Source organism: Ursus arctos, unplaced genomic scaffold (genome assembly GCF_023065955.2).
Source record: "Ursus arctos isolate Adak ecotype North America unplaced genomic scaffold, UrsArc2.0 scaffold_10, whole genome shotgun sequence".
Taxonomy (NCBI): domain Eukaryota; kingdom Metazoa; phylum Chordata; class Mammalia; order Carnivora; family Ursidae; genus Ursus; species Ursus arctos.
In genome coordinates, this window is record NW_026622764.1 from 29,392,682 (window position 1) to 29,417,694 (window position 25,013).

Here is a 25,013-nt window from a genome sequence, read left to right on the forward strand (position 1 = left end):
CATATTTCTTTTCTTCCTCCTTTCTTGTCTTCCTTTGTATTATTTTTTTCCTAATTCCATACTTCTCCCTCTATTAACCTGGAAGTGATACATTCTACTGCTGTCTTATAATGGTTACCCTGGAAATGTTAACATGCATACTTACAAATCAAAGTCTAGAGTTAATAGCTTTGCCCTTTTCTCAAATGACACAAGAAATTTAGAGTACATTCACTATAATAAGTCCCTGCTTATATCTATTGCTAAAGTTGCAATTTTTAATCCTGTAAGACATGTTTATTATTTTACAAAATCAATATTTAATTACTCACATATACACTTTTTTTTTTTTTTGCTATCATCCTGTATTATATCTCAGACTCTTCATCCATGATATTTTTCCCAAGAAATTTTTGTAACAAAAGGCAATATATTGTAGTGGTTAACAGCATGGCTTCCAGAGCTGAACTCTTTTTACTTTTTACATTGCTTTTTATTTTTGCTTTATCAATAGGGAAACTGAGGCAGAGGGTTACCCAGCAACATGCCAAGGGTCACATTTAATAAGTTGTAGGGGCAGGATTTAGATGCAGCAACTCCTTATATTTAAACCCAATAGCACCCCCTCCAATGTGGAGGGCTTATAAGAACCCATGGTCTAAGAAATCTGTTGGTGGTGCAATAGGCCAGAGGCCTTATCCACTGTCAGCAAATTTACGTGTAGGTTCAAATTCCTCCTACACCTTGAGGTTCATAAGTTCGTAAAGAACTCCTCTGTAAAGATTAACTTTATAGGCAAATCACAGGTGACTTGAATTTCAGCCTTATGAATGCTTATAAAATCAATTTCTCTGTGTTTCTTGCATGTTTATTTTGCTTTAGGTAATTGGAACTGTCTGGCAAAATTTATAGGACAAGACTCCTTCCATAAAAATCCAGTTCTGTTTCTGGACTCTCTCCACCTTGCTTCCCTTATTCCTGGGCAGACTGACTATAAACCCTTGCTTTAGAAAGGAAATCACCAAATTCTCTCCAATATAAAGTCACTTAGATGTTGATAAACCTCAGGAGGGATTGTACGATGCAACTGTTAAATGCTAGATAGATTTTGAAGCCATCACTGGTGGAGAGGGTCCTTTCAGCAGAGTGGTTAGCATAGAACAATCTTCTAGGTCTTCTAGATTCTCCACGATCTCTATAAGCCTTTCTACTATGTCATAGGACAGCATACTGGAGGCATTGGCTCTGAACTTCCCCCGCAGGTCCTCCTTGCTCAGTGGCTTCCTCCAATGGCCATAGAAGGTCTCTGTGCACTCTGTGAAGGTGGCTCCATCGCTGAGAGTGACACTTATCTCACAGTAGAGTGTGTTGAAGCTTGGCAGGTTGTCCCGAGGGTGCTCCAGCTCCACCTTACCGAGCAGCTCCCTCACCTGTGGCCTGGCGATCTGGCATTTGTGGAATGATGGGATGGTGATGCCACCATCAAGCAGTGTGGCACAGGCCACATACTGGAATGAGTGACGAGCTTCATGCTCCGAGTCTGGGAAGGGCCTGTTGACATACTGGACATCTGGAACTCTGAGCACAATTCTCTCAATGCGGTCAGTGGGAAGCAGGGCTCTGTCTGTGACGAGGTGCTTTCGGACAGAGGCAGCTGCGTCCGCCACCCAGTGGGTGGCCAGGTGTGCCGGGAACCTCTTGAAGGCCACATCCTGCTGGTCCAGCAACCAAGTGTGGGAATCTAGGTTTGGAAGAATTTGTGGGGAATAATTGGCATAGAAGGCCCCAAAGCCTGTCTGCATGTCCAAGACCTGCTTGTTTCCTTGGAGCCCCAGCATTGCCAGAAAAGCGGATTCCATCCCATGCCTGGCAGCGTTGCCGATATGAAGAGGCTTGGTCTGAGTGGCAGCATTTGCCATGGGTGCCCCAGCATGAGAAACAGCAATAGCCAGGGCCTCCTGGCACTTTGCCGTGCTGAGTCCTAAAAACTTGGATGCAGCAGCCGCACTACCCAAAGTTCCTACCACTGAGGGGGGGTGGAATCTGAAAAGTGAAAAAAAAAGCAAAGAGTTGGAGAGTTACAGACCTCAGTCACCAGGAGGCACTCTCCTGTAGTAGTCAGGGGTGTAGATAATGCAGGCCCACTGCCTGGGTTCAAGTCTCAGCTCTGCCCACTTAGTAGCTGTGTGATTTCAAGAAAGTTACCCAACTTCTCTGCACCTGTTTCCTCTCCCATAAAATGGTGCTAATAATATCTACCCCATCGGGTTTTGTGAGTTTTGAATGAATCCACATGCTTACAATGGTGCCTGACACGGTAAATTTTTAATAATTATTGCCAGAAAGGCAAAAGTTGTTGTTTGCTGAAATCCCATGTAAGAAGCTATGAAAAGTGGAGAGCCTGGTAGAAACTGTGAAAATTAACTCAGTATTCCAATCTACCCCTCTCCTAGCAGGCGGGATCAAGTGGAAAAGTAAATACAAGATTGAACTACATGATACAGTCAACATGTGACCATTTTTGATCAATGGGTTGAACAATTTCAAGATCTTCTGAATGTTCTCAATCTGAAGGACTTTAGCAAATTTCAAAGTAGATTCTGCTCTGAGATGAGATTAGGAAGATTCAAAGTACCCGTGGATGCCAAAATGACATGAATCACCCTCAGAGAGAGGCCCCGAATAATTTTATGGTCATGGTTGCTTGACTCTCAAAATCCAAAGGAGACTTTTCGTTAGTACTTCTGAAGTCACACCTTTGAATGTGGCTATATGGTTTGATATGTGCCTGGAAAATTGACTTAGCTGTCAGCGCTAATGTTCGTATTTTCAACTGAGCTAAACTCTATGTCAGAAGGCACCACAGAGATAACGATTGACAGGTGAAGGGGGAATATGTCTGCCTCTGGATGGGGCAGATTCTCTCCATACCTCTTTGGGATGTCACTGGCTTCCTTGGAGAAATGCATTAATTGGCCTTGTACTTCAATCCCAACATTGAATGCCAGCAGCAGATCAAGGCCAGAAAACTTTTGACTTGAAGGGAGAGCTTCTGTTAAAGCCATGAGGACGGGAAGGACAGCTCCAGAAGGGTGGGTAGCAGGATGCCATGTGTCATCAAAATCCATAGAGTGAATCTATGTAAACACACACACAGCAACCATAACCCAAAAAGGTATTTCCCTGAATGCAATGGCCAGTAAGGATTTAGTTTAGTAATTAACTTTATTTGATATGAAATTTTTAGACCTGATTATCTGAAAATAAAACCTATAAGCTGGCTGTAATTCTTAATCACATGGCTGGGCACTGGACATGCCATCCTCTGCCCAGAGCAGACAGGACTTTGGGGAGCAACTAGAGAGCCCCAGTGAACTTGGATCTTACCCAGGTGGCCAAAGCTCTCTGCCACAGCCCCTGGAAAGAGCTATATTCCCCCCTTAAAAATAAGGCTGTGAAATTAGGTGGTTGTTCCTCTCTCCCTCCCCCACCCTTCAAACGATGTGCACTAAAAGTTTAATGTCATTTATTCCATATCAGGCCATATATTTTTGTACCTTTTTATTATGAAATAATTTCAAACATACAGGGAAGTTGCAAGAACTATTGAACCCAGATTATTAAGTTATATATGTATTTTTACAATTTTTAATTTATTCATTAGAGACAGAGAGAGCATGAGAGGGCATGAGCAGGGGAGAGAGACAGAGGGAGAGGGAGAAGCATACACCCCACTGAGCCAGGAGCCCAACTCCAGACTCAATCCCAGGACCCGGAGAATGTGACCTGAGCGGAAGGCAGACTTTTAACAATCTAAGCCACCCACGTGCCCCAACTATTAGGCTATATTTTAAAATCATTATTTTCTGCTATAAGGTTTTATTCCTCTTCATCCTAGCCATTTGCTTATCCCTTATACGAAATTATAATAACCAGAAGTTCACTTAAAAATAGAATTCCATATCAGGGGGCTGGGTGGCTCAGTTGGTTAAGTGTCTGCCTCCGGCTCAGGTCAGGATCTCGGGGTCCTGGGATCAAGCCCTATGTCGGGCTCCCTGCTCAGCAGGGAGTCTTCTTCTCCCTCTCCTTCTCCCTCTGCCCCTCCCCCTGGATCGAGCTCTCTCTCTCTCTCTCTCACTCAAATAAATAAATAAAATCTTTTTAAAAAATAGAATTCCATATCTATTGGATGCAGCCAATCTGGACCCTGGACATTTACTTCTGGATGCACTATTGGGTTTGACTTTCAATATTCCAAGTTACTGTCCCACAAACCATAAAAAATATCTCAGAAATCCCAACATGTTCGTGTCTAAATTATATCTTGTATATAGATATGGACTGCTGCTGACACAAAGCAAAAAAAATTGTCAGATGAAAAGTGCTGATTTTGACTTCAGAAAATATAGACTCCATATGGCCCTTGTTTCTTTCTCAATAAATATCTGGTGAATGAATGAATGGATGAAAAGCTGGTTATTGAATAGAAACTGGTACTGGTCAAAACAAAAGGAACTGAGTCTGGATGTCGAGTTTTATTTTTTTTGCTATATATATCCGAAGTTTAGGTACCTTAGGGTGTTTTTATCTAAGTCCTCCATCTTGTTTCCTGTACTTCACAATTTGTTTGAAAAGCATCAATTCACTGTCAAACACGAAAAGTTAAGTAACTACATAGAAGAGAGGACAGACCACTTCATCTCTCTGAACTTCCTTGATTCAGCCATGAAATATGGAAACTGAAAGATTTGTGATATATTTCCTGGCTCTGAAATTATTATTGTCTAACAGTTGAAAAGATATGTAAACCTCCTTACAGCCACACCATTCACAAAAGCAGCATATGGCGGCGGAAGCCTTAAGTCTGGTCGACCCCAAACACTGCTGGACACATTGGAACTGTAGATCTGGAACAAAAGAATGTCAATCAGTGATACAGAGTGGAAACATGACATGCCAAGTCACCACATAAAGAGCCGTTCCTCATTTTTAGAGGCATTACTTTAATAGTCCTTATTTGAACACTTTGTGCTGGATCACAGCTTTAACCATTGGATTCCTCTCTGCCTTGTCAAAGAATACACAACTTTCTCCATGGGAGGAAGAAGAGATGTTGTTGCTCTGTCCCAGACTGAGACCCCCAGGTGTACCAGGGGATGGAGTCTGAATTTATTCTTATTTATTCCTTGAGGGTAAATACCAGGGAAGGTAGACCAGTTGTCTATACCAAGTACATCCTTTGGAGAGTGGGTGTTCCATCTCCCACATACACACCCACTCTGCTCAGAGTGCTGAACCAGCTTTTTCTCCAGAGACTCTTAAAGTCTTTGCATGAATAAATGGTAGATGCTATTGGGGTAGACACTACTCCTAAGATTGGTCTTTAGAAAGTAACTTAGTGAAGAATATGGATGAATATTAAAACTCAGATAAATAGAGCACAAAACCATATACAACAATGCTACACACACCAACTACTATCTCTAAAACAAAGAGTAGAATAATAGACCATAAACACATTATCTCCGGGCACCTTGGTGGGTATACCTCATGAGCAGGCATTTGGTTTTATATCTAAAGTAGACACTGAGCTTCTTACCTTACTATATTCGCTGGCTTTGTGAAACACGTCTGTACTGGTTCCAAGGAAGCCAACGCCCAGGGTATCCAGGATCATTCTCTTGCTTCTTTGAATAACGTGATCTGTCAGGTGCCCCACTGTCAAGCCATGGATCACTCTGGCAAAGCTTTCTGTGACAGACTTTAAAGAGAGGAGTGTTAGAAGGGTACTATCCTCCATTTGTATTTGCTTATTCCTTGCTATACAAGAGCTTGAGGTACTTTTATGTGAAGAGTTTTGCTCCACTAGGGAAAACCCAGTTAATCAACCTAAATTCCATTCCTGAGAAATGATGAGCACAGAGCCCCTGCTATGTGTGAGGCAAAGGGATGTGGAAATGCTCAATAGCCAGTTTTTGTCGAGGACACAGACCAACATGCAGATAATGGCCACAGAGTTGGATGGACTACGGTGGAGGGAAGCACAGAGTTAGGAGACGATGGGAGGGACATCCTGCTCAGAAAGTGGGCATGCTTGGGAGCTGTGTATCCGTCTAGGAGCTGCCATTATTAGGTACGTGCCAGGTGTCATGCTGACTGTTGTAAATACAGTATCCATGGAATGCCACAAGTTTCTGGGTAGATATTATGAGCGTCATCTCGCTTTGCAGGTGAGGAGACCCAGACTTGATGTCACTAAGTTACACAACTCTTAAATGGTGGAGTTTGGACACAAATTCCTAAGGGTCTAACTCCAAACTGCTACATGTAATTATTAAGCCACGTTTCCTGAAGAGGAAAAGAAACATTGAAACACGTGCGGTTCTTGTTGAAAGTGAACATTTCTGGTCCCTACTCCAGACCGCCAGAATTAGACTACCCCCCACTCCCAAATGGACCAGAAGCTTTGGAAGCATAGCACAGGATTCTGTGTTTTCATTAAGATCGTCAGGTGATTCTTAAAGTGCTACCATGTCCAACATGCTAGCTACTTCCACATTGGCTATTGAGCATTTGAAATGTGGCTTGTCCAAACTAGGATGTCTTGTAAGAGTAAAATAAACACTGAATTTTGAAGACTTAGTAGGAAAAAAAGAATATAGAGTATCTCAATAATAATTATAAAATATTGATTATGTGCTAAGATGATAATAGTTAGGATATATTGGTAAATGAAATATACTATTATAACTAATTTTATCAGCTTTTTCTTACTTTTTAAAATATGGCCACTAGAAAATTTAAAATTACACTTGAGGATCACTTCCTGTTCATTCTTGTTGGTGGAGATTACCCAGAGGCTGGTTATGAAGACTTCTGGGAGTCAGCAGTTGAAGGTGCCCGGGACAAGGGTGGAAGTTAAAGGCAGAGGTGGCAGCGTGGACTGGGGCTTGGAGGTGTGAGATGCAGTGATTTAGGCAAAGCCCACCTGCAGAGCTGCACGCAGGGGCAGAGGTAAGAGGGCTGTGCAGCCCAGGACCGAGAGGTGGAAGTTCCACTAGGATGAAGACTTTGACTTAACGGGGAGCCATGCTGTCTTTAAAAGGGTTGATATGATCAAACTGTGTTTTGCAAAGATGTCCGTCGGCCCTTGTTTAGAGAATGGATTGAGAGGGGTTGCCAGGGCAGATAAGAGACTGCTGCAGTAGCCCAGGTTTTGGGTGTGGATACGGCGGGGCCAGCTGCCAAGAGAGGGAGCACAGGAAGAGGGGCCACTGTCTGGACCGCGATGAGGGGCTCGATGTGAACTGGCTGAATATGAAGCTCCCAGGCTCATCCCAGTGGAGATGACCGTCCTGCTACGACCCGTAAACCAGACGATAAAAACCGGGGGGATTATTTGAATTTCAGAAGCAGCAGAGTGTTTTGCAATTCCTTTAAATATCAAGTTCTTCAATGTCTAGGCGATTGTTTTGTTTCCTACACATCTTCCCAAGAGAACATCTACTATGTACAGCTAAAAAGCCCCACTCTTCAATTGCATCTCACGACATGCCTAACACTTAGCCCCACTTAGTCAATGTCGGCTTGTTTCTCTTTCCTCTCTGACTATTGCATCATTGTACAACTTCCTTGCCTCCCTGAGCATCAGATACTGTATTTGAAAACATTAGCTATAGGGCGAGGGGTTTTTGAATCAGAGGATCTGGGGTGTCTGGGGCTCCCTGACGCTAAAATTAGTGCATGGCCCAGGGTTCAGAGATGGAACCAGGGCCCAGCTGAAAGTCCTCAGCCTGGCCACCAGCTAGTCCCCTATTTTCAGTCTTGAGAGGACCAAGTCTCAGAACCCATGCCATTTTCAAAAGGATAGGCTACATTGTATTTCTCTGAAGCTTTGGTAGAAAGGTGAGGGGAGCCTGGGCTGGGAGAGAGCAGGAGAGAAGACGGATGGGAGAGAGAGGGTGCTGGCATAGATGTTTCTGATTAGGATGGAAAATAACAAGTTTGATTGTCCTGCTGCTAGAAATGTGGGTAAACACATTTAAGGACAGAGTCAGGGAAGGAGGAAAAAGCACTGGCTTGATGATCCACCAAGTAAAACTTAGAGTTTTGAGAACTGCTTGGATCCCTTGTTCTAAGCAAAATGACCTCTTTTCACGCTCTCTTTCCATCCCCACAGCTTCCACAGCTGAGGGCATTTAGTGATCGGTTGTTCATCTCTCTGGGGTTAGAGCTGACCTGGGAGAGGCTTATGACGATGCATGTATGCCTGGGGAGCATGTGTCATGGGGGCATCAACATGGAGCCTGGAAGGGGACTGTGGCATCCGTTTGCATGATCCAGTGACGCTACTGACCTATGGAGGTAGGGCCCCCCGGGGCTCTCCTGACAAGTCCTGGATAGCACCTGTGTCCCAAAGAAATGCTCCTGGGGAAGAAGGGGACATGAGAACATAACATGCAACTGCTCAGCTGGCTGTAGGATTGAGCCCATCTATTTCTAAAATGTTTTTTTGTTCTTCCTGATTTTCTCATGGCATATACAACTCTTTTTAGTAAAATACTGAGATCAATGTATAAATTAGGGCAAACCGTGCAGCCTTTTGATAAATATTTCACAAGTTCCTGCCATATGTCTGGCCCTGTGCTAAGCTCTCTGGAATACCAAACCAAGATGTTAGGATTCCTGCCACAAAAAGATTATCTTCTCCAGGGAACTAAGGGCAGTAAGCAGATCATTAGAAAGGCAATCTGGCCATGCCAAATGGACACAGACAAAACCAGGAGGTTAAACTTTAATGAACTTGTAATGATTCATTTTCCTCCTAATTCTATGCAACAGGATCACATCTCTTACTGGGAAAACACCGATGAAAAACCAGATGCAGGTATTAGAAAGCCCAGAGGCTGTGAGAAATGCTAAAATGCCATTTTTGAAGAAGCAGCAGAAAGCTCTAAGGACACTGAGAAAAGGAGAGGTAAACTAGAAAACCACTTGAAATAAGCCATATAAGATGTGACAATACCTTGAGCATTGTGCCGAAAGCAGAGGCGTATCTCAGGCGGACACTGGAGGAGGACTTCGCTGGCTGGGTGGACTCCCTTTATACCTGTCACTCTTTCTAGCCCATTCCCTTTCTCCTGACCCTAAAGTTTCCACGATTTCAACACCTCCCACATACGTATGCTCACTTCAACTTCCTCATGATGAGTTGTTTAACCTACCAGGGGATGAGGAATTAAACAAGGCCAGGAAGGAACAGAGAGATGGTCAAATGATTTCTCACACACATCAGGGAAGTGCACTGACAGCGAAGCTAGGATTGCATCCTGGGCTTAGATGCCATATAGCAAACACAGAAAAATGCACACTTGTTTATCCAGGTATTCCCACTTCGAAAAATTTATGCTAAGGAAATCGGCATGGATGTATGGAAGAATCTAATGAAAAAATTCACAGATTTGCTTATAAGATTAAAAATTAGAACAATCAAGTGTCCCCAAATAGTGGGTTGGTGAAGTAAAGAGGGTATGCACAGTGTTTAAGACACACTCATTTCCCCCTTCCATGTCACCCCTGTTGGTCACCATTGTCTCGGGACAAATGTGCCAGCTCGAGTTCCTGGTAGCTTGAGATTAAGAATCTAGAAGGGCATTGGAAGTTAACCACACTTTCTCCCAGATCCATCCTTATTCGGTCCTGCGTGGCATTTTTGCAGATGCAGATCTCTGGTTTCTGGTCCTCTGCCGGGCTGCTGGGATACACTGCCTGCCGCCTGTTCTCACCCAGGGCAGCTTGTCCCACAGCCTGTCCAGGCCGTTTTTTGTTTTTTGTTTTTTTTAAATCAATCACTGTGGCTTGGCTAGCCTGGGTCTAGCTCTGCTTCTCTGGGTAATTACCGTTTCCCTTGGGCTGTCTAGCCTTAGACAATTGGTTTATACTTGTAGTGGTCCAAAAAGCAGGTTATTTAACATCTGAGCAATTCCTAAGACCACTTTTACATGAAATGAAAAATAGGCTATGATGACTTCAACCATCTCACCGTGGAAAAGCTTTGTAAAGGAATGGTGAGGGGCACCTGGGTGGTTCAGTCGGTTGAGCGTCTGCCTTCGCTCTTGGGTCATGATCCCGGGGTCCTGGGATGGAGCCTGCTTCTCCCTCTCCCTCTGCCTGCTGCTCCCCCTACTTGTGCACGCTCTCTCTCCCTCCCTCCCTCTCTGTCAAATAAATAAATACAATCTTTTAAAAAAATAAAGGAATGATGAACTTTAGTAAGTCTGATGAGCTTTAATGAAAGTGCCATCATTTAGCTTCTCTGGGCTCAAGTTTTGCCAGTATTTTTTTTTTTTTTTAATGTGTCAACTTGGCTAGGCCATGGTGTCCATGTGTTGGGTCAAATACCAGTCTAGATGTTGCTTTGAAGGTGTTTTTTAGATGTGATTAACATTTAAATCAATAGACTTTTGAGTAAAGCAGATTATTTTCTATAATGGGCCTCATCCAATCAATAGAAGGCCTTAAGAGAAAAAACTGAGATCCCCTAAGAAGGAAGGAATTCTGCCTCTAGACCGCTGTTCAGACTCCAGACTCCTGTGTCTACTCTTCCCTGGGTCTTCAGCCTGCCAGCCTCCCCAGCAGATTTCATACTAGCCAGCCTTCACGATCACATGACCCATTCTCTGAAATCTCTCTCATTTGAATTCATTCTAATCACACACACACTCTGTTGGTTTTGTTTCTCTGAAGAACCCTAATACAAAATGCTCTCAGGGCCAGCAGCTTCTATATCGTTTGTCTTTGCATCTCTAGTCCCTTTAATAGTCTCTGCCCTATTCTGGGTGCTGTGTGAATGAATGTGTGAGGGAGGGCATGTGGACCCTGGGTGAGTATGGTAGCTCTAAGTCTCTCCCCCAGTCTAGTTTTTGGACAGTTGAGAAATTGCATTTCGGCGCTGGGAGTCACATTCTGCCTGCATGTCAATGGCATAAAATGGTCAGCAGGGGCCTGAAAGGCTCTGGAGCTGCTCTGCCTCCGTGGATTTCTGGAATGTTGGGGGTCAGTTTCTGCTCAGGAACTCATCCTGGGGAAGGATGAAAGCTGACCGTGGGACCAGCTGCCACCAGGGCATAATGAGGAGTACTTTAAAGAGACCCGCTGGCCAATCCAGCAGGGCTTTGCTAGGAACGTGCCTTCGTGAGGTCACGTGAGCGACCACGCTGGGTCCAGCCCTGCGCGCTGAGCTCCACGGCAGGGGGACTGTTTCACCCTCTTAAAAGGCTCCGGCATAGATCAGAATGCCAGTGTGTCATTTTATACTTCGGATGTTCCTTTCCGTTGCAAGGCTAGATACTTGCACCGTGTGGGGTCCTTCCCTTGGGCAGCGTGGCTGGGAAGTCGGGTGAGTGAGGAGATGCCGCTTGCTGAGTGTAGCACTGGAACACAACGGCGGCGGGATTCCAGGGACATTCACCAGGACATTCACAAGTCCCTGCTCCCACCAACATCTCTGTTGGTCTTCACCAGATGCAGCCCTTCAGGTTGCCCTAGACGGTGTCTGTTTCTTCTTTTTCTTTATTCCCCTTTAAGAGTCCATGCCGATCATCTTCCTCTTGTTGCAACACTCCTATATGTGACGGACATTCTTGTTTGGTCATGTTTTCAGTGTAGTTCTCAGAAATTGCATTTGAGTTCTTGTAACTGGTAAGGTGTCAGCTTACTTGTGGCGTATCATTTCTTCTGAAGTACCTTCATGGTCCTGAGACCGGGTGATTGCTCTTAGAAATCTGTGTTTCATCTCTTTAGCATGGGTCATTTGTACAGAACTCAGTCATTATATGAAGATTTTGCTAGTTTAATTTGGAGAGGTAATCTGTGTGCTCCCATCCTGGGGGTCCCTCATGTTGCTCCAGTGAATGAATAACAAGGAATAAGCCCAAGAACAAATGGGACTGATCAAGGTTAAAAGTATTAAAATTTTGAGGTAAATAATTAGTGCAAAGTTGGGGTAGGAGAAGGAAAATGATTAGGAATGACATGATTGAAAAATAAAATGAGTCCCAAAACAAGGTTGAGTAGGGTCCAACAAGGATAGAGCAGGCGAGTAAGCTAAAAATACGAAATGGCACACGGTACACTTGCACAGGCTGTGAACTACTCACATGTGGAAGGGCCCCATCTACGTCATAGACATTGTAGCTTTGTAGAACTACTAGGATAATTGCATAGCAGAAGACATGAAGTTTTTCATTCCAATGAAATCATTATAACACATTTTCAGATGATGAAAGTAAATTGTGCTGGAAGACAGTTCCACATGGGTCTCACACATTTCTTCATATTTTGCGAGCAGATACACTGACTGTTTATTCCAGGTTATCTTTTGAAGAATGTGTATAGTAAACAGCCTTGGAAAGTAAAAGTATTATCTCTGTGGAAGAAAGGGCAGGCAGGCTTCCTGACCACTCTAAAACATTTAGGTTCCCTGAATTCAGGCTTCTTCTCCTGTAATAAATTCACCGCCTGTGCAGATGTCACCTCTTTCCATTGTTGTGTGAAAAGGGGCTTTTCTTGTTGCAAGAAAAAGCTGATACTCCACTATTTCTGTGAGTAATAAAGTCCTTTGTCTCTGGCCCAGAAGTCTCATGTCGTCTGCCACCATCCATGAAACTGCGGTAGGCTACACTGTTGGCTTGCTTGTAGGGTAATATCTCAGTCCTTGGCAAGGTGTCTGGAAGAAGGGGAACATTTTTCTGAATAGCAAAAAGTGCTCTATGAACCAACAGCAGCCAGAGAGGAGCTCAAGTCCAGAGCATAAATATAAAGAGGAGAGAAGGTGGGAATAATCAGCAGACACTGTTTTTCTAGCCATTTCATTGATCATCTATGTACAGTGAGGCCCCTTACAACTTCTAAGATCAGTGCTAACCTGAGTGTAAGATGCTTAACCCTCGCTATCTAAAACACTCAAGTAGGGGAGATTTTAGAAATCTGCTCCTCAGGTAAGACCCCAGGCCAATGAAACAGACTCTCTAGGGGTGATGTGCAGGCATCAGTATTTTTTAATGCTCCCCAGATGATTCCACTTGTAGCCAAGATGAGAGCCTAAGATCCCGAGATTTACGGATGTTACCATTCTCCTGTGGAGTCAGCACTTCCCAGTCTCCTGCCTTCCAGTCCGGGATTTAAGGCTTGCTGCTTCTCCAGAGAGGTACCTCGCTTTGTGCAGAGCCCTACGGTTTCTCTAGTTCCAGCCTGCCCTTTCTCAGTCTTTCCCTGGGACCCACAGATCTCTCCAGATACTATCTCTTGTCTCCATGCAGTTCTGACTTTTGTCTGATTTCTCCTAAGATGTGTCAGACTCCACTGGGCAACAAATTATTTCTTTAAAGACCCTAAGCACTGAAAAAAAAAATGTAGGGCCCCTCTGCCCTTTCTGCCTACTTGTAATAAAAATTAATATATATGAGGTGTTGTCTGAATATCAGGCACTGTTTTAAGAACTTTATATATGTTAATGTACTGTTTAATTCTCACAAAACATCATTATCTCCATTTTGCAGGTGAGGAAACTGAGGCGGTGAGAGTTGAGTGACTTGCTCGAGGTCACCCCGCCAGGACATGGGAGAGCCCAGACTTAGAGACAGGCAGTCTGGCTGGAGAGACTCTACTAAGCCACGCTAAATGGTAAAATGAGTGTAAAAAAGTTGAATAATAGAGTTTCCCCATGGTATCTACTTTGATGCTATTTTTGGGGGGGTGTCAAAGCCTTTCAAAAATTTTGTCTGATCTTTTTGGTGTCCCTGCTGAGCAGAAGCCATAAGCACTTGCCCGTTTCCTCTGTTGGGCAGCTGCGCTCTGTTGTGTTACCTCATGTCACACTTCCCCGACGCTGAGTGGGGGCATCAGTGCCGCCCGTCATTGGATGTAGAGGATATACCCGCTTGACAGAGTTTCAGCCGGCACCTGGCCAGGTCTGTCCCCCTAAAGTCCACTCACCAGTGTGGGTGGCCCTGTTAAATGCTCATTGCCAACAGTTAACTGAGCATTGGCCTGTCCGGCTTGGTTGTCATAGCCCCAGGACAGCCTTGTTTCCCTTCCTCGTGGGAAATAACCAGTACTTAGTTCATCTAGGAAGCCGACCTCCTTGTGTAGAAGAGTGCCTCTCCAATTGCATGGATCGGAGTCAGCTGGAGGGCTTGTCCCTATAGTTTCTCTTAGAAAGTCTGGGAGGAGGGGCGCCTGGGTAGCGCAGTCGTTAAAGCATCTGCCTTCGGCTCAGGGCGTGATCCCGGCGTTCCGGGATCGAGTCCCACATCGGGCTCCTCTGCTGGGAGCCTGCTTCTTCCTCTCCCACTCCCCCTGCTTGTGTTCCCTCTCTCGCTGGCTGTCTCTATCTCTGTCAAATAAATAAAATCTTTAAAAAAAAAAAAAGAAAGTTTGGGAGGAGGTCCAAGAATGAGCATTTCTGACAAGTTCCCAGGTGGTGTCTGTGCTCCTGGTACCATATTCACGCCCGGGGAACCACGCTCTGGGAACCACCGCCTTGCACCCGTGCTGCTGCAGCACGGTCTATAGATTGGCGCCCACCAGGGGCTTGCTAGAAGCGCCCAGTTCCAAGCCCAGCCCACGCGTATCAAATCAGAATCTGTGTTCAGTGAGTTTCTCAACATGTGATTTGTGCGTACCCTTGATCATGAGAAGTGTTAGTTTAGATCATGTATTTTGATCCCATTTAGGACTTTTAATGTCAAACAAAGGTAAACCTTATTGGTTATCAATATCCAAAGTAGTCAGTACATTATACTATATTCTGGCCACGAAGGAAACCAAATAAGAATTTATGGGTGATTTAGGGCAATTCTATCACAGCTCACTCCAGATGACTCAGCACTCTGTCCTTCTAACAGAGAGAAGGTAGTATCTTCAAACTGATAGCAATTTAAGAGATTGTTAATACTCATATGCTCAATGCAGCCTAGTGCCAGAGGGGAAAATGAGCTTTTTTGGCCCCTTCTCTTCCAGTAAAACAATGTATGGCATAGCAGACATGCTCAATTTAAAGGTTATTTGGAGTTTGAATACTTTGAAAATCAGTTAGAAATACAAACTGTTAGTTCTGGATCACTGATGGTAGGAGAGAGGAAAAACAGAATGCTATTTTTAGTGGGTTTTTTTTTTTTAAGATTTTATTTATTTATTCGACAGAGATAGAGACAGCCAGTGAGAGAGGGAACACAAGCAGGGAAAGTGGGAGAGGAAGAAGCAGGCTCTCAGTGGAGGAGCCCGATGCGGGGCTCAATCCCAGGGCCCTGGGATCACGCCCTGAGCCAAAGGCAGATGCTTAACGATTGAGCCACCCAGGCACCCCTATTTTTAGTTATTTTTACATTTTGGAAAAAATGAAGATAGGCCGACAAGATAAAGTCCATCAAGTTTGCTTTCTAAAAAGTGTGAAGAAAAAGATTATCGAGATTCTTATAATTTTCCCTAAGTCTCAAGATTTTTGGATATTGAAAGTCAAAGATGAATGATCAGGCGAGTGTCCAAACACAGAGAAAATAATTAGCACATGTCAATAAATTCTGACAAGCTGTGTAAGAATAATCAAGCAATACCAACAAAACCGCTACTTCAAACCCAAAATGTGCAAAACGGACGCATCTAGTAAATGTTTCTGAACTATGGAATCTCAATGCTACAAAAGCCTTGAAACTTAATAGTCAAAATAGCCATCTTTCTTGAGTGTTTATGATGTGCCAGGAACTGAGCTAAGAGCTTTATCTACGTTCAACACAGTCTCATGAATCCTTGCCCAAACCTTCTGGTCCCTTGGTTGCTTGTATTTTGCCGATGAGGAAACCAGAGCTCGAGGAGCAAAGAGTCTGTGTGCATTTTTATATACCTACGCCGCCATTATAGACACTCTCTGCAAGAACCTCTTGAATAATTATTAGCTTATGTTGCCTAAATGTTGCTGGTGAGAGGATAAAGAGAAAAACATTTACATATTTACTTACTTTGCCCTAAGATGAAGAATGCTTTCGGTGACAATGATCTTGACATGCCTGGGACTGAGGCGTTCCATTGCCAAAGCTGGGAAAGTCCCAGGCACACGGTGGCGATGTTGATTAGTCTCTGGGAAATTCAGGGAAGTGCAGTCTTGGAGATCGGGCTCTGTAAGCGGTGGGCTCCGGCTTTTCTTTAGTTTAGTTTAGTTTAGTTTCTTAGTTTTAGTTAACAAGCATGTCTTAGTGGGAAAAGGTGACTAAAAGCACTGACGTGCCTTAGGTCTGTTCTAAATGGATTAATGAATGCTGAGCCTGTCACTGGAATTGGCTTTTTTTGTGTGGCTTTTTTTCCTCAGCCATGGTGATGGATTTGTGGGAGACGGTGGGCCCGCCGAGAATCACAGCCTGCAGTCACGGAACCGGACACTGGGATTTGAGCCACCAAAGGGAACACAGTGAAGTAATCAGCTCTGAATGACCCTGGATATGTTTCAAAGGCTTTGTACCCTTTGACTTTTTTAACTGGTAAGTGAAAAGGCCAACCTTCCTTGCTGTACCCTGCAACCCCCCCATGTTTTCTAATTTTGGCTTGTGAACTCATCTTTAGTGAGGCTGATGTGCTTTGAAGTGGTGGGGTTTGAAGCCGACAGGCAAGAAAGAATTCTTGAGACATCTTTGGTGCAAAAAGGTAATTTTATTAAAACACAGGGACAGGACCCGTGGGCAGAAAGAGCTGCACTGGGGTTGTGAGAAGTGGCTGATTATATACTTTGGAGCTGGGGGAGGTAAAGACAAAGGGAAGTTTCCAAAAGGACTTTCATTTGCTAAAGAAGACTCACAGGACCCTGGAGGCCTAGCAGCTGTCAAGCTAAGGTTGTTTTCCCGTCTAACAAAGCATTAGCTTTAAGACAGCTGGGCTTCCGGGAGGAATGTCACAATCGGCCTGCCTCAAGTACTTGTCAGGGGGCTGCAGGTTATTAGGATATTTAATTTTGTCTCCATTTCCTTCTGCCGTTGTTCTCCACATCACAGTTTTGTCTGTGGATCTCCGTAGTGGCCCGAGTTGAGGGTGCAGCCCTTCCTTACCAAGAGGAGGTTTTAGTTCCTCCTGCTGGGAGTCCCTGCATTTCATGGTCTTGAGGTGGGGAGGGTGGGGAGCATTTCTTATGCTAATTTCTGGCTTGGTAGGTGAGGATCCTGCAGGTAGTATAAAGTCAAATTATAAGTCCATGGAAGGGCTGACCTGTGATTGTTAGTTCTTGTGGGGGATACTTTCCAGCCTCTACTCAGAGCCCCCATGGAGATAGGCAGGCATTCTTGTTGACTCCCTATACTGGTGGATAATTTTTCTGGTGTATCTAGGGATGCCAAATGAAATACAGGGCTCCCAGTTAAATTTGAATTTCAGATAGGCAACAAATAATTTTCTAGTATAAGTATGTCCCAAATACTATACTGGACATTACCTATATTAAAAATTTATTTGCTGTTCATATGCATTACTGATTTAACTAGATGTACTTTTGAAGGCTGGTTGGAAGGCAGGCTGGCAGGGACACCCCGTGCTAAGAAGAAACCACTCTTAAAAGAATTTTACACCACCGTGGAAGGAGCCCTCCACCCTTTCCCACTTGATAGGTAGATGACAAAAACCTGATTGAATGGCAGGTGCAGGGAGGGTTAATCAGATTAAAACAGCCCACCAACAAACCCTTAAAAGCCCCTGGACTTAGAAACTCCAGTGGCAACCCTCTTGGGTCCCGTCTCTCTTCGGGAGCTTTGTGCTGTCACTTTGCTATCTCAATAAACCTTGCTTTGCTGCCCACCACTCTATCTGGTCTACCTCTTCATTCTTTGAGGCAGAGTGACCAAGAACGGAGGGCACCGACGGAGAAAAAAATCCTCTAACACTATGTTATTATTTGCTAAATATGGCAACCCTAGGTGTATCTTTTACTTAGGCTGAGGTCCTTTGGGGAGTCAAGCTTTATTGGGGGTCTCAGTTGTAACTTCTCAACCTGACTGAGGTCTCCTACTTCCAAGAAGACTTTAAAATCTCAATTCTGAGGGGAGCCTGGGTGGCTCAGTCCGTTAAGCATCTGAATCTTGATTTTGGCTCAGGTCATCATCTCAGGGTCCTAAATGGAGCCCTGCATTACGACAGGCTCTGCGCTGGGTGTGGAGCCCGCTTAAGATTCTCTCTCCCTCTCCACTACACCCCCACATTGTGCACATGTGAGTGCGCCCATGTGTGCGTGCTCTCTCTCTAAAAATAAAATTTCAACCCCAAGGTTGTGAGGCTAGCATCAAACTGGAAAGCCCCACCAACCACACGATTGACACACTCTTGGCTCTCTGGCTTCCTATTGTAGTTTTCAGTTTTATTCTTATTTTTGGCCCTTGGAGTTCCCTTATTTTCTTCGCTAAGCTCAGGCATGTCTTTAAAAGAATGTTATATTTTGTCCAGGATTTTCAGGTGTTTTGAAGTGAAAGGGTTTCAGGTTATCTGGGCTATCCTATTACAGAACATGGAAATTGCTACCAGCTCTGTTAAAAGTCAACTAATAATGAAGGATAGTTGGAAGAAAGGCAGGCAGGGACAAGGGGCCCCGCCCTAAGAGGAAACTGTCCTTTAAAGAATTTTACATGACCTTGGAAGGAGCCCTCCACCCTTTCCCACGTGACAGGTAGATGACAAAAAACCCGATTGAGTGACAGGCACATGGAGGCTTAATCAGATTAAAACAGCCCGCCAATAAGCCCATTAAAACCCCTAAATCTAAATGCCAAAGGGCAACCCTCTCGGGTCCCCTCCCTCTTTGGGAGCTTTGTACTATTGCTCAATAACTATCACTCAATAAACTTGGCTTTGCTGCCCACCACTCTTCGTCTGGTCTACCTCTTCATTCCTCAAAGCAGTGTGACCAAGAACCGGGAGCACTAAGGTTTCCGATACTATATTGGTGTCAGGAAAAGTTAGTATGCAACTCGCTAGACTTTCTGATCCATTCGTAGGAGGGAGATATTATGCGTGGTGAAGCATATTTGACCTAAATATAACCAAGTCAACAGTACAGTGAGATACTTTGAAATCAGGCTATTAAAAAACAGATAAATTTCGAACGTACCGAAGGATAAAGATACATGGGAAGGAATAATGAAAGAGCACCTAACTAATTGAAGAAAATGTGATTTGTAAGTCTAGATGGCTTAATTCCTACGGTGGTGTTACCGATGGTCTTACCAATTACTAAACTCCCTTAGTGCAGGAATCCTCTCTGGGAGGGTTACACTTCCCGTTCCCTGCCAAGTGATTGGGGTTTGACTCTTGAAAGCAAGTGATTTGTGGCTTCTCCTATCTCTTTTTCTCTTTGTCATGATAATCCTCCAGTGGTCAGGAGGCAGGGAACAAGGCAGCTGATTTCTATGGGTATGTAGAGTGAGCAAGAAAAAAACCCCTTTGTTCTTTTAACCCCCAGGGGTTGTCAGGCTCTTTGTTGGTGGAGCACAGTGGGTCTATCTTGTCTGTTACAGGTGCCACAGACCCTCAGGCATGATGCTAGGTACTGAAGCTAGAACAGTGAGCGGATTAAATGGAGTCTTTCTCCTCATGGAATTTAGGTTCTGATACGGAGTACAAAGATTAACCAAATAGAAAAATTAACATAAAAATAAAACTGTGGGGTGCCTGGATAGCTCAGTGGGTTAAGCTGCTGCCTTTCAGCTCAAGTCAGGATCCCAGTGTCCTGGGATCAAGTCTCCAGTCAGGCTCCTTGCTCAGCGGGGAGCCTGCTTCACTCTCTTGGGCCCCCTGTGTGCTCTCCCTCTCTCTCCCTCTCTCTGTCTCAAATAAATAAATAAAACCTTAAAAAAAAATAAAACTGAGATAAAAGTTTTGAAGGAAACCAATTTTTGGTAAAATTAAAATGCATTTCCTTAAAATGATACCCCACCTATTTCTAGAAAAGCCGGAGGCTATTTACAAAATCAAACAATGCACAATTTAGATGAGAGATACATTAATACAGCAGAGGAATCAATGTTACAGGGCCCTTGAGACAAATCAATTACTGCAGGAGGGCACAATAATTTCTACTTCTCTGGAGCTGAGGCAAAAAGGGGAAATATTTGAGTACTTACTGCTTGACAGCAGGACGCAGGCCAGCTTTTTGAGGAACTGAAGTTTTTCTTGCCCTGAATCAAAAAGCAGTTTTTCATCTGGGTCTTCCAAGAGGGATATTGCACAACTTAATGGGCAGTAACTCCAATTTTGCAAAAGTCACAGGGACGTTGTATAAGTGGATGCTCCTTGTGTATACCATCTATACAAACCGAAGAGAAGAAAACTTCTGCGTAAGGGAAGCCATCTGTGCAGGCAGCTTAGGTGACAGGAGCCAGCTTGGTTACTTGGTGTGGTCTAGCCCCCTGGCGGCTGCGGAGTGCGCCAAAAGTGGCGAGAGATAGGCCCTCGGTGCTCTCAGTATTAGAGGCCTCGCGGGATCCTTTGGAAAGGGCTGGTTTTAAACCGGATTATGGTTGGGTTTTTCAACCTGGACCTTAAATTATTGGCAGAAGAACCCATCTCTTCACTTTAGAGGCTGGAAGGAGGCAGAATTGCCTACGTGTTGTTGAAATCCAAGAGCCTGATCTCTATCTTTTGCCATACGTCAGCCACACAGAGTTCTCTGGGAAGGATCTGTATTTTCCTCAAAAAAGAGCATTAAATGGGGGTACTTGGGGGGCTCAGTCAGTTAAGCATCTGCCTTCAGCTCAAGTCATGATCCTGGGGTGCTGGGATGGAGTCCCACATCGGTTTCCCTGTTCCCTCTCCCTTTGCTGCTCCCCTTGCTTGTGCTGTCTCTCTCAAATAAATAAAATCTTAGAACAAAAGAGCATTAAATTTCCTCAGGTACTTTGATAGGTTAGTTAAAAGATCAGAATTGAGCATCATAAAGCATATAGAAGATTATTTGGGTCTGAAAAACGTAAGGGCTTTTGTTTACCACTCTCGCAAAACAAGAGCCTGCCAGGCCGGCCCTGCCTCATTAGCTGGAGGGATAGTCAACACTTGGGTCTAAGTCAGTGTTGGTGGTAGGAGCCTGCCACAGTCAAGGTCATGTCAGTTCCTCCTTGGAATGCTGACTAGACTGTGGGCCGGGTGGCAGTATGGACGGGAGAACAGGACTGTGTGATTCCAGCAGGACACTTGTCAGAGCCTCCTGTGATTCCTGTAGCAGGTGCGTGTCTGCACCATAAACACGGGTCTAAGAAGTGTATCTTTTGTAGAATTTCTGTAACTGAGTATATTTAATGTATTCCCTTGTTGAATCTCCATTCTGCTGAACGGCAGAAGTTAATCTCAGTTGGCCCGAGGATCTCCTCCTCCCTCATCGTCCTGCATACTGTGGGGTGGAGGAGGGTACTTCTGTGGTCTCAGTGTATTGGCTAGGAAACATCAGGTATCAGGTATGGGGGCCAGGTTGTCCTTGCCCATCTAAGCTGGCTTTGGCAGAGACAGCCTCGATCCTTCTGGGCTCAGGTCTCTGGTCCACCGAAGCCTAGGGATCTGTTGTACTACATTTGTGCCTATAGCTAATAGAAACAGTATTGCGCACTTAAACATCGGTTAAGAGAGTAGATCTCATGTTAAGTGTTCTTACCACACACACACACATGCACACACATGCACACACGCACAAGGATGGAAGGAAGCTTTTGGAGGTGGTGGATACTTCTATTACCTCAACTGTGGTGATGGTTTCATGTCCAAACTCATCAAATTATATATGGAAAATATATGCAGATTTTTGCATATCAACTATACCTTGATAGAGCTGTTTAAAAAAAGAATATAATATGTGGCAGGTCATAGTCTAAATGCTTTTTTGTATTAACTTATTTCACCATTGGAATAACCCAATGAGATGGGTACCCATCAGTATGCCCATTTTACAGATGAGGGAACTGAGATACAGAGAGTAAAAGATAATACTCCATCTCACCCAACTAGTAAGTGCTGGAGTACTCTAACTTTAGAACTGACACCCTTAATCCCAGCACTGTGCTGCCCCCTGATGTTTCCCTCCTTTGGATCTCACACCCCATGCTCTCGTGGTCTCCAGGGCTCCTCTCCACCAGCCACTGCATTTCACCTGGTGCTCCCTGGAGGTCTGCCTAGGCTTTCTTTTGCTCATGCTGAGCGCTATCACCAGGGACTCTTTCTAGGTCTCAGGGTCCCCAGCCAGCAGCAGAGGCAGATGACTTCCAGGCCTGTCTCCTGGGCTCCTTCTCCCTGTCCCAGCTTCAGGCTCTGACTTTCAGCTCTTTTAGCTAGCTAGCTCTATCTGGATATCCCTAGGCACCTGCTGCTCTGTAGGAAAAAGACTGAATGAATCATTGTCTTTCCCCTGACGTGACTTCTGTGTCCCCATGTCTCACTTGGGGCCCTGTTCATGCTGGGAAACTAGGAGCCATCTCTTTGCTCATCCTCTTGTCTATCTAACCACCATGTTGGGGGAATTCCATTGTTCCCTAACCTATTGCTCTGCTTGGGGCCCTTAGATTTTCTTACTTTGGCCACAGAAAAGGCCGCCTTTGTACTGTCCACTTCCAACCTCATTCTCTTAATTGCATCCTCCTTTAACCACGAGAGTGTTCTCTCTAAAACACAAGTCTTTGTTATGTGTTTGTGTAAGTTCCTCAAGGGCTTCCCATCATTTATAGAAGTTTCTTAAAAATGCAATTCTTGGGTAAATGCGTCAGAGCCACCTGAGTGGTTGTTAAATGGAAGATTTCTGGCCCTTGCCCAGATCTACTAAATCACCACCTCTGGGGGTGTGTACTTAAAAAAAACTTATTTATTTATGAGAGAGAAAGAGAGAGAGATACTGCAGGGTGGGGGAGGGGCAGCGGGAAAGGGAGAGAGAGAATCCTAAGCAGATCCCAGGCTCAGCCTGAGCCCCACGGCGGCGGGCTCCAGCTTGCAATTCTAAGATCGTGACCTCAGCTGAAATCAAGAGTCTGCCACTCAACTGACGGCCCCAGCCAGGTGCCTCAGGGAGTGTGTACTTTTTGATGCCAACTGGGTGATTCTAATATGGCGCCTGAGTGAGATCTAAGCACCCTAAAAGGACGGGAATGCCCTGATCTTTACTGCTGTCTCTAGCCTTATCTCTTGTCAATCTCTGTGAGTCCCTCCAAACACCCAGCTGCTTGTAGGTTCTCCCCACCCCCAGCACACATACTGGTCCTTCCATTGCCTCATTGTCCAGAGTGCCTTCTCCTTCCTTAGCGATGTTGACTGCTCCTTGCATCACCATCGTAGGCACCAACCCCCCCGCCTCCCTAGGCTCTATCATTTGCGGCTCCCCCTTCCCTGTCCTTGCCCATCCTTAGTGTACCATCCTGGAATCACGTTCCTGTCTGCCTCTGGAGTTTGCCAGTTTTGTGGGAGCAGACCCCATGCACCACGCATCTTTCTGTTTCCAGGGCCAGACACAGGGTCTGATCCATAGCAGATGAGCAATAAATATTTGTTGAGGAAATGCATGAGGGAATATAAAGTGACACTGCCGTGCATCAGAGGGCATTGATAGAGAGCTGAGGTATCGTTGAAGCGGGGGTTCCAAGTTCTGCCTGGAGGACTCAGTTAGGTGTCACAGCGGAGGGGACATTTCATTAAGTCCTGATGAGAAAAGGATGAGTAGAAGTTTTCCCTTTGGAGCTAAGGGGCAAGGGCGTTGCTGGCGGAGGGAAACTTCAAGGGGGGGGGGGGTCAGCTAGGCACGGCTGCATGGGGTGGGGTGACCGGGAGGCAGCCGCAGCAAGACCAGGGGGTGGTGTCAACAGTGCCTCCTCCAGGAAGGCTCTGCGTGGCCAGAGCACCCCGACTGAGAAACCCAGGGGAGACAGTGCCACCTACTGTGCCGCATTGGTTTCCCAGACCCTTGCATGGGAAGAAGCCGCCCATTATCTAGTCAACACAATGGGAGTTTTAAATTGAAATCTCTCAGAGAATTCTATGAAATATGGACATATGGAACACATTCAACAAATAATGAGCATTATTCTAACTTGTGGTATTTTCTTGCCAGCAAGCCTTTACAAAAAGGTCCTGTCTTTTATTGTTTTATGGAATGTATCTTACTTGCGTCCATGATTTTCTCTTTATCCTTCTAGATATTTTCATCCTAAAGTTATATAAGTATCTGAGGCTTAATTGCTGCTGCTCCTTTTAATAACTTCCATTCACTGTTGAGATTTTTATTTCCACATAATAGCAACATACCAAGAATTATACTACAATTCCTGGTAAAGTTCATCGGAATCCAGCTCTTTCAGTACTTCTTGTTTTATGAGTAATTCCCATGGTGAGAACTGTTACAGTGTGTACAGTATCTGACATGGCCCCCAGTGCCTAGTGGGTGTTCAATAAGCTGTCTTGTGGAGAAGGAGACATGTGCTTTCAATTAATCGGATCTTGTGACCCACAGGTGTTTGAACAGTGCTCTTTCCACTAAAGACTACTTCTTCCTCCTCAATTTCAGCGTTAAGTCCTTAAGACTATTCTGGATGGAAGAACTGTGAAACTTAATTCACTGTCCGAGCCTTTCCTCAGACTCATGGGGGTGCAGAGAAACTCCAGAGGGAGGCACTAGCCCCTCTATGCTCAGACCCCCACACTTAGGGGGGGGACCTCCATCCCTCCATCCCCTTCCCTTACAGAGATGAGGACGTGGGACTGCGTGCAGCAAACATGCTTCCAGGGACTTTTTTTTTTTTTTTTTTTAATAATTCTCTGCAGGGAATTCCAGAAAAAAAACAGATTCTCCCTCATTGTGTCTACTCCCAAATCTTTCTGTCTCACACTGATGCAGGTGGAAATTGCTCTAAAGCCAAGCCCTTCATCGCTTTATTCTTGCATTCCTCTTGCTTTTCCACACAGAAGGGGGTCACACGGTTAAATCAAATTCAGGAAAACCCACACCAGTTAGCAGTTCAGGGCATCCCACCCTTGGGGGAAGTGTT

At 44.8% G+C, this 25,013-nt stretch overlaps 1 protein-coding gene and 1 long non-coding RNA gene across 6 annotated transcripts in view; one reads left to right on the forward strand and one right to left on the reverse strand.

The window, feature by feature from the left end:
* LOC130542911 (uncharacterized) overlaps nt 1-25,013 on the forward strand; it is a 55,852-nt gene that overhangs the window by 11,393 nt on the left and 19,446 nt on the right. For 4 of the 5 annotated variants that reach the window (XR_008957802.1, XR_008957803.1, XR_008957797.1 and 1 more), the window contains exons 4-5: nt 13,539-13,662; nt 16,343-16,511. This is a non-coding gene — a long non-coding RNA (uncharacterized LOC130542911). Of the gene's footprint in view, nt 1-13,538; nt 13,663-16,342; nt 19,868-25,013 lie in introns of those variants that run through there. The other variant, XR_008957801.1, reaches the window with a different exon arrangement.
* On the reverse strand, nt 109-9,102 carry ACOD1 (aconitate decarboxylase 1). The gene is made up of 5 exons (XM_026493435.4): nt 9,005-9,102; nt 5,579-5,740; nt 4,797-4,886; nt 2,911-3,116; nt 109-2,022 (listed from the first exon to the last, which is right to left on the reverse strand). The coding sequence occupies exons 1-5, from the start codon at nt 9,011-9,013 to the stop codon at nt 1,077-1,079; spliced, it is 1,413 nt and encodes a 470-aa protein (XP_026349220.3). The 5' UTR covers nt 9,014-9,102; the 3' UTR covers nt 109-1,076.